This window comes from Rhagoletis pomonella, unplaced genomic scaffold (assembly GCF_013731165.1).
Source record: "Rhagoletis pomonella isolate Grant_MI unplaced genomic scaffold, Rhpom_1.0 Rhpom_scaffold_03542, whole genome shotgun sequence".
NCBI lineage: Eukaryota > Metazoa > Arthropoda > Insecta > Diptera > Tephritidae > Rhagoletis > Rhagoletis pomonella.
The window spans coordinates 1-10,304 of NW_023462094.1; the positions used below are offsets into that span (position 1 = coordinate 1).

At 40.1% G+C, this 10,304-nt stretch overlaps 1 protein-coding gene across 1 annotated transcript; it reads left to right on the forward strand.

Moving 5' to 3' along the window:
• Positions 1–8,687: 8,687 nt before the first annotated feature.
• On the forward strand, positions 8,688–9,164 carry LOC118754201 (cellular nucleic acid-binding protein-like). The gene has a single exon (XM_036489067.1). The coding sequence runs from the start codon at positions 8,688–8,690 to the stop codon at positions 9,162–9,164; it is 477 nt and encodes a 158-aa protein (XP_036344960.1).
• The last annotated feature ends 1,140 nt before the right edge of the window (positions 9,165–10,304 follow it).

Here is a 10,304-nt window from a genome sequence, read left to right on the forward strand (position 1 = left end):
TTTGCCCCAAGTACTGCCGGCTAGCGACTTGAGGACCTTGTTGCGGCTCTGTACTTTATTGACAATAGCGGTTGAGTGCGCAGAGAAGGAGAGCAGGCTGTCGAATGTTACTCCGAGTATTTTGGGGTTATTCACCGTCGGAATTGGTGTGACCTCCTTCGTCAAAGTTGTGAACAGGGTCGCAGAGGATTTCGTAGGGGAGAGGGCTAGACACTTTGCAGTGAAGAAGCGAGAAAGTTCAGAGAGATACTCGTTTACTTTCGAACACAGGTCATCAATTCCATTCCCAGTCGCCATGATCGAGAAATCGTCGGCGTAAGAGACAATCGAGACTCCCTCTGGTGGTTGAGGGAGCTTTGAAATGTAAAAGTTAAACAGTAGCGGGAAAAGGACACCACCCTGTGGAACCCCCTGTTTTATTTTTCTGAATTTACTCGTTTTGTCTCTAAACATTAAACCACTCAGATAATTTGCCGACCACCGTTTGAGCCTCTGTGGGAGAGAGGAGGCCTCTATATCTTCTAGTAGCGTGGAATGGCAAACGGTGTCAAACGCCTTTGACAAGTCCAACGCTACTAGAATCACAGGGACGGTTTCGATTGAGGCCACGAGTTGTCTGAGTGTTTATGGCGTTAAGTGTTGTTGTTGCACTGTGCACTTTACGGAAACCATGCTGATGCTTCGCTGGGGTCAAGTGGTTTGTGAAATACGGGAGTAGCAAGGCCTCGAGTGTCTTCGCTGCCGGGGAAAGGAGTGTTATCGGACCTTCCAGATGTCTGGGATGATGAGAGTGGCCATAGACAAATTGAGGACCTCCGTTAGGTACGCTACCCCCGCAGGACCCAAATTTTTCAGCATCGGCATGCATATTCCGTCGGGACCCATGGCTTTGGAGGCTTTCGCCTTCCCGATGGCCACCTGAACTTCACCGCAAGTGAAACCAAGGGGGCACAGGTTGTTGGCAGTTTGCGCAGCCTTCTGGTCACTCGACGCTTGGCTTTGTCCACCGGAAGATGCAGTATGAACTGCCGGCTAAAATAGCTCGCGCATCGCTCCGGGTCCGACGAGGCATGGTCGCCGAAGGAAATTTCGACTCTGTCGTCGTGCTTCGTCGGAATGGATAGTGACCTCACGGTTGACCAAAGCTTGCTCACACCAGAGGTGAAGTTGCAGGTCTTCAGATGCTCCTCCCACTTCTTCCGCTTATGCACGTTTACTAGTTGCCGAATCTCCGCGTTTAGATTCCTGATACGGGGATCTCCAGGATCGGCCTGACGGAGGCAATCACGCTCATCGGCTAGAACAGCCGCTTCGGCAGAGAAGTTTGGACGTGGGTCCGTTATACATCCTGCCGGTATGAAGCGAGCTGCAGCAGCAGTGACAGCCCTGCGGAACTTACGTTCACCGAGATGGACGTCGGTTAGTGTGGAAGCGCTGTGAAGGTGTTTTCGGTAAACTCCGCGTAACCTTTCCAATCAACTTTAGAAAAGCTGATATAGGTCCGGTGTTTGGCGGATGCAAAGTCGGTTGGTTTATCTATCGAGATGACTATGGGTAGGTGGTCTGATGCTAAAGTCAGCATAGGTCGCCATGTTATGCTATTTATCAGACCAGTGCTGACTATGGTTATGTCTGGCGAGCTACTGCAGTTACCCATAATCCTGGTGGGTGCGTCGTCGTTCATTGTGCAGAATGTCGAATCGTCTATCTGCTCAGCCAAGTCTGTTCCCCCTACGATCGTTTGACAGGCTTGAGTGCCAAAGATCGTGGTGCGCATTAAAGTCACCTACTACCATACGGTTTTCACCTCTGAGGAGCGCACCTATATCAGGGTGATATCCTGCCGGGCAGCAGGTGACAGGGGGTATGTATATGTTAAATATTTCGAGCTCGACATCGCCTGACCGGATAGCAATGCCCTGACATTCTAGGGTGGTATCCCTGCGGTCGATGTCTGCTTTGATAAGACGATATTGCACGGTGTGGTGCGTGATGAACGCTAAGCCACCACCATTATCTCGCTCACGATCTCGACGGTGCACGTTGTACCCGGCACAATTCAACAAAGTTGAATTGCTGTGCAACTTCGTCTCTTGGACCGCAGCTATCAATATACCATGCCGACACATGAAGACGGTTATCTCCTCAATCTTTCTCTGTAGCCCGTTGCAGTTAAATTGAAGGAGCTTCATGTGGTTCGGGAGACGTGTCGTGATGTGGGGTGTAAGGGATGTGTGTGTTCTTACCGCCGTTGACTGTGTGCGCTGCTGTGATGGTTGCCGCCCTGTGGTGGTGGCGGGAGGCGTCGCAGTTGAGGTCTGCGACCGAGCAGCGCAACACGGGCCCTCGAAGTTCCCAGTCCAATCTGACACATTGGTGTATTCACGACTCATCTCTTTACTGAAATCAGTTAATTTACTGACTAAACCCTCTGATTCAATGATTGTGTTGGGTGATTTTAATTTACCAAGCATATCATGGACCATCATTGACAATGATATCGTACCTTTCGCGTCTAGTGCGTGCAACAACGTATTTTTAGAGGAGATGGCTGAACTCTGCCTAACTCAGGTTAATGTACTTCACAATAAGTTTGGTAAAGTATTAGATCTTGTTTATGTCGATGATGCATCTAAGTCCATTGTAAATAAGCGTGATCCACTAGTTTTGCCCGAAGATGTCTACCACCCTGCTATGGAGGTATCTTACGAAGTTATAAGTGATGGTCAAAATTGCAGTACCCAATCATACGAACCAAATATTCGCTTTGATTTTTCGAAAGCCAACTTTAAAAAGCTTAACAAAGAACTGTCTATATTGTCGTGACCTGCTTATGAAGAAAATATTGAACAAAGCGTTGCACTTTTTAACTTTACTTTACATAAATTATTTCAAAAGCATGTGCCTAAACGCATGTATGTTCCTGAAGAACAAACAATTAGAAAGTCGCAATATTTTAGATTACAAAAAAAAACCGGTTTACACTCATGCTATGTAAAATACTCACTTATGCGTCATAAGTTTTTTGAATTAAACAAAAAGTGTTATAAAGCTTACTTGTGTAAAATCAAACGGCGTATAATATATAACCCCAAATCATTTTATGACTTCGTAAACTCCAATCGAAATGTACGTGGGTTTCCTTCCGCCATGAAGTATCAAAATACCGTCTCTAGTGATAATCAAACAATTTCTAACATGTTCGCTCAGTTTTTTTATATCCAATTATTCCATTAACTCACATGCTAACATTGACTATCCTTTTAAACTATGTCCAATGAACTCAATAAATATCCCAGTAATATCTCCCAATGATGTAGTAGTTTATCTAAAATCCTTAAAGCAGTCCTTCAGTTATGATCCTGACCAGATCCCTACTTGTATTCTTATAAATTGTGCTGATTATCTCTATGAGCCGTTAACAGCGTTATTTAATTTGTCTCCTAAAGAGGGCGTTTCTCCAACTATATGGAAGGAATCATTCATAACCCGGTTGCATAAAAGCGGTAGCAGATCTTCAGTGGAGAACTACCGGGGAATAGCTAAGCTTTCTGCAATTCCTAAATTATTTGAAGCAATTATAACAAATCAGTTGACGCATTCAATCTGTTCTAGCATGTCATATAGTCAACATGGATTTTGCTAAGGCAAATCAGCTTCTACAAATTTACTTGAATTAACATCCTATATCTCAAAAGCATTTAGTGAAAGCAAAACTGTTGATGTTATATATACTGACTTCAGTAAAGCATTTGACAAAGTGTTCCACTCATTGCTCATTTATAAACTTGATCTTCTTGGTCTTCCACCTAATTTTCTACGTTGGATCTCTTCATACCTCTATGATAGATCACAAAGGGTAATGTTTAAAAATACTATCTCTGACGTCATTGATGTTACTTCAGGAGTCCCTCAAGGTAGCCACCTAGGCCCGCTTCTGTTCTTGCTTTTTATAAACGATATTTCTAAAGATATACAATTTTCCAAAATTTTGATGTATACAGATGATGTAAAGCTTTATAAATCGTACGTTTCAATTAAAGAAAGGTCTTTGCTACAATCAGACTTAAACAGCATGGCTTACTGGTGTCAAGTAAATCGTATGCCTCTAAATCTTAAGAAATGTAAAGTAATGTGCTTCTCGCGAAGAGCTGTTCATTCCGCTTCTTATACAATAGGTAACCATAACCTGGAACAGGTATACAATTTTGTGGACCTTGGTATCACAATGGATCCTAAGCTTAATTTTAATCTTCATATTAATGTGACAGTGAACAAGGCTAAAGGTGTACTTGCATTTGTGAAACGATGGTCAAAAGAATTTTGTGACCCTTATATCACTAAAACCCTGTTTACAATATTAGTTAGGCCAATTCTGGAATATGGTTCGGTGGTTTGGAATCCAAGGTATCAAATTTACTCAGACAAGATCGAATCAATTCAAAAACAATTCCTACTTTTTGCTTTAAGAAATTTCTGTTGGGATTCTCAATATAACCTTCCACCTTATACGAGCCGATTAAAACTTATTAATCTTCCTACACTTTCCAGCCGCAGGCAAGTGCTTGGCACAATTTTTATAGTTAAATTACTAGAAGGCTCAATTTCAAGTCCGCTTCTTCTGGGCGAAGTTAGCCTAAATGTTCCCTCCCGGGTATCAAGACACTTTTGTCCCCTATTTCTGAAAGCTTGTAAAACTAATTTTGAATTGCACGATCCACTCCGGTGCTTATGCCAGGATTTTAACTCTCATTTCAGCACGTTTGATATATCAGATTCGCTTTTCAGCATTAAGAAATCGATACTGTCCTCTCTCAATAAATGAATTATTGAAATAAAGACATAAAATCGGCTGATGAATTTAGTTTTGTAGCTGAACAGTTTTAGATCTCGACACTTAACAAACTCCTGCCTATCGTTACTCGGCGCAAAAATTGAAAATACTGGTTCCGTACGTCATGCGGGTAAAAACCGTTATTATTATAATTTTGACCGAATTTACTATGCAAATACTCTGTGCGCTCGAAAACAACTACATTTATTATAATTTTGTGATAATTGTCAAAATTTGCACGCAGCGAAATAAAAATAAAATGGATGTTACAAAGTTGTGAGGCAAGTTCACAAATCAAATAAGAATTAATTCAAGGCGAATTTAATATCTGTTGAGAAGTGGGACTTGGAATGCAATATATCGTTAGTATAGTATGAAATACGAAAAGCCGTAACTAACTAAAAATCCAAAATTCACTTTTTGATTGATTATGATGCATTTCTTCGAATCATAATTCCCCACATCGTTTTATGCAATAAACAATTTAAGTTGTGGCTTTTTGCATTTCAGCGACATTGTGAATTGCGCCCTTTCTATACTATATTACCGATATGTTAAAAATTTGCGTTCATTTACCTCAAAATATCAAAGCACATTGAGCGCATGGAATGGAACAACAAAACGGTAATAATTAATTGTGACAGCCTGCAACTAGCTCAGCTAATAAATGGAACTAATTACAAGCTATTCGTTACAGATGAACCTTTTTAAGAACTCACCCGGGAACTAAGCAGTTTTGAGACCCATCGTCCGTGATTCCAATAATTCAAATTATTATAAAAAAAAGGCATGCCTTTTCTTCTAAACTAATTCGGCTGGCAGCCACGCCTTTCAAAACAGACTTTTCTTAAAAACTTTCATTCCTAGAAAATAACAATTTATTTGCCATGTCCACCTATATATTTAGAACCTCGCTATAAGCACACATTTTTCAAACCAGTCACAGAATAAGGAATTAAAAATGAATTAGAAAAACTAAAATGGAAAGACGCTGATGGCGTTACAGGTTCTCTAAACTCTGAAACAACATAAATAATGAGAATGAAGAATTCTTTGGAAAACAACGGTGTTTAAACAACGATCATGCCATGATGCTAGATTGTGAAGATGAAAGTCCGGAGGATACATCCGACATTTGCATCCTCGATGCGATTGAGTCATTGCACCGCAATAAAAAAGTAAATATGTATAACTGAAAGTCGTCTTAACTGATGCCGCGTAGTTATTTGGTGACGTAGGTTTGATTTACGCCCTTTTGAAAAACGGGCTGTAACCCGAAAAGGCAGCAACAATACTTTTTATTAAATACAATGTTCCAATTTTTAAATTCAAGTAATAAATCAAAAAAAAAAACATTATTAAAAATGACTAACTTTTCCATTTTTGATTTATCTAAATCACCTAATTTGCTCACCTAAATTATTTCTTAAAAATACATCGCATCGTTCGCGGGCGAATCTTTCCGCTCCCCGCTTGTAACGCTTGAAGTTAAGAGTATTTCTTTGCTGTTGTGTTTTTATTTGTTCTAGTTTTGGCGCCATATTCTTATGTCTATACATTGGCATTCACATTCGCATTCACTTATAGCATATTAATTTATATCGGTGCCTTAGGGCCTGTTCCAATTGATAAAAAAATATACTGGATAGTAAATTTTTGACAGCTGTGAGGTGAATAAAAATGGGTGGGCTTTAGTAGTCAGCCGCACCTTGTGGTTTAAGAGAACCAGGTGGAATTAACAAATGAAACTTGGCCAAGATGTTAAGGGAGGTATCCTCTAAAACATGTATAACAAAAAAAAATAAAAAATAAAAACAATATTATTGTTTATAAGTTATTTGTTGTTAAAATTTCTTAAGTAGTTCCATTTGATTTCCTTAACAAAAAGTGCATTTGTCACATACTTTCATATATATAAATGCACATAACACTGTACTTAATACTTACACACTTTTATTACAACGCTTTTATCAACCTGCAATGTTGTATGTCCAGACCACCATATACTATAAATATAGCAAAGTTATTTATGGCAAATGTAGTCTAGATATCAACCTCGTCGTAGGTATCATATCAGAGACATACAATTAGAAAAACTCTAGAGATAGATGTCGCCTCGCCAGAAGAACTTAAAAATATGCACTACATACGCTACAGCGGAAATGGACGACACGCCATTTCTTTAAATGAAATTAATTGCTGCTATATGTAGGCATATACTAAACGTGAGCAAACAACATTTTGCTTGCATTGTCTTCTGTTCTCTTTTCACTGCAAGTTGAATTATTTTAGTATCTATTGCCAAATTTTATACAGATAAGACTAAAAAGAATAAAATAAATAAAAAAAAAACTTTTTAATGTTACACGCTTTTATAAATGGGCTAAAATTAGAAAATAATATATCTCAGTCCCATAGAACTTGTTTTGATAACTTTTGATTAGATTAATGAAAAGTCATTATAAACAATTTATGAGATTGAAAATGAAAAGCGTGAAAGTAAACGAAACGACTAGACGAAAATTCTAAGTAGACATCAGAGTAAGATGTCGTTGCTGGAGAGCAAGGCATAGGCAATAGTGGCCGTGAGCAAAGGGCCAAAGCGTCGATAATCAAAGAAGGGACAAGTGATTTGCGAAATTAAAACAAAGCAACGTAGGGTAGATGCGCTGCTAGATGCCGAGTACAGGAGCGAGTACGAACGAGAGTACGAGTGTGAGCAGTAGAAAGGCTGAGGTTGGCGAAACAGCGAGAGCAGAAAAGTTATTGTTTGTATGTAGAAAGTATGCGAATGACAGCAGTAAAAGAAAACTTGAAAAATCTAATTGGATTGGAATAGAAAGAAGATTGAATTGAAGTTTGTGCGATAATAAAGCAAAACCAAATAAATTTGGAAACGGAATTTAAAGAATAAGATTGAAGAAGGAAATTGAAGTTGACTTCTATTTAGCTGAGGTTTGCGAAAGAAAATTGAATTTGTTAATCAAAACAAAAGAAGAAAATAAGAATGGTGCTCATGAAGTAAACTATTTTCTTATTAGATTATTTGAAAATTAAATGAGATTTCGTTTGTAAATGTGCTAAATGAACAATTGCGGAAAATTTTAACACAATTTGTGTAAATTTGTTAATAAAAACAAAAGTCAAAGAATAGTGCTCATAGTGTAAACTATTTTCCTGTAAGAATATTTGAAAATTGAGTCATTTTTACAGTATTTGTGAACATTTATTATCAAAGCTAAGGAATATTTTGTCGAAAGGTTATATTTACTTAGTATAATAATTTTAATACCTTGATATTTGCTAAATATTTTACATTGTTAAATATTGTAAACTTCGGCACGGACAGGGACCAAATATTTTCACTGACTGTGAACGGTTTGAAAGATAAACTGACTGGACTGGGACTTTCAACCAATGGACGCAAAGCTACTTTGCAGGACCGATTTTGCGAGCATTTTGGCCTCACCATAGGCGACGAAGACGGCTCCGGGAGTGAGAGCGATTCTGTTCAGAGTAGTGTATCGCAGGCCGGGGTGGTTGGTCGTCCGGTTTTCACATTGCGCGATATTGAAGGTTCTCTTACGTCATTTAGCGGTATCGGGCATCCCTCTGTGGAAGAATGGCTCTCCGATTTCGAGGATAATGCCACAGCTGTGCAGTGGGGGGATCTTCAGAAGTTTATTTATGGGAAGCAGTTACTAAAGAGTGCTGCTAAAATTTATGTGCGTAGTCAACGCGGCATTAATAATTGGGATACGCCCAAGCGAGCTCATCTATTGAAGTGCATAGGGAGCTCGGAAATCGTCGCAAGCGTTCTGGCGAAGACTATCGTGAATATCTCTACAGTCTTATGGAGATAGGGAGGCCGATAAATTTAGACGACAAGAGCCTCATTGAGTATTTTGTGGATGGTATTCCTGACTCTAGGGCAAACAAGGCGAATTTGTATCATGCTGCTACAATTGCAGAGTTGAAAACCCAGATTCTCATATACGATAAAGTGCGTTCAGGGCGCCAACTCAGTTTGGGCGCAGGGGAAAAGCGAAGATTCGAGCAAGAGTGTAACAAAGCCGCAAGTAACCGATACAAACGTTGCTATCGATGTGGCGAGGTAGGGCATTTGGCTAACAGCTGTCAGCGTCAGCGACAGCCGACATGCTTCGGATGCAACAAACCGGGACATCGCATTGCGGACTGTCCGACAAAGAAAGTGCAGGTTAAGCAGGAAACACCTCGTGTGAACACTTTAGAATCGGTGCGTGCTGCTTCTGTAGGATGCGTTATTTTTAAGGATCTATTAACTATTTCACGTTTTCGGCATTGCTAGACACTGGGTGCGACTTGTGTCTTATGCGGTTTGATGTTCTCTTAATGCTAGGGGATATTGAATTATCTAAGGAACGGCATCAATTGAGAGGCGTAGGCAGCAGTACTCTTAATACGATTGGTAGTTTCGATATCAAAACAAACATAGACGGGGTCGAATTAGATATCACCTTTCATGTTGTCCGCGAGCGAGATATTGTGTACCAAGCAATCATCGGTAACAATGTGTTGAGGCAGATCGACTTGAGAGTATCAGAAGATATGTACAGTTAAGGAACAAAGCTAAAACCGAATCAACAGCGGCTTCTTTGCAGTAAGAGCCAGAAGCAGAAATAATTATTTTGAAGGAGTTCAAAGAGATATGTTTGGCGTCTGTCGCCAATGCCAAACAGGAAATTAGTGTTGACTCGTCTCATCTTAACAGCGCGAAATCAAGGGAGATCGGATCCTTAATAGAGAATTTCGTACCGAGAAAGCGGCATGAATCTCCAGTCGTTATGAAAATATGTTTAACTGATGATATCCCCGTTTATCAGGGACCACGGCGAATGTCATACTCCGACAAATGTGTTGTCGATAAGCAAGTCACCGAGTGGCTTGGGGAAGGCATTATTCAGCCTAGCACATCCGAGTATGCCTCGCCTATTGTCCTGGTTGGGAAAAGAGATGGAAGCAAAAGGCTTTGCTGCGATTATCGTCGTCTAAACGAAAAGGTAATGAAAGACAATTTTCCCATGCCGCGCATGGACGACGTGATCGAAAGGTTACAGGGCGCTCATGTTTTCACAACTCTCGACTTAAGAAATGGATTTTTCCATGTGCCAATCGAGGCGGGATCCAGGAAATATACTTCGTTTGTGACCCATCAAGGCCAATACGAATTCTTGTATGTTCCTTTTGGAATTTCCAACTCTCCGGCGGTATTTACTCGATACATTTTTGCTGTGTTTAGGGATCTTGTTAGGGGCGGAACGGTAGTCACCTATATGGACGATCTTATAATTCCCTCTAAGGACGTAGATCAAGGCGTAGTCAAGCTAAAGGTAGTATTGGAGAAGGCAACACAGTTTAACTTACGCATTAAGTGGGAAAAACGTCAGTTTCTCCAAACGAAAGTCGATTTCTTAGGCTACATAATCCA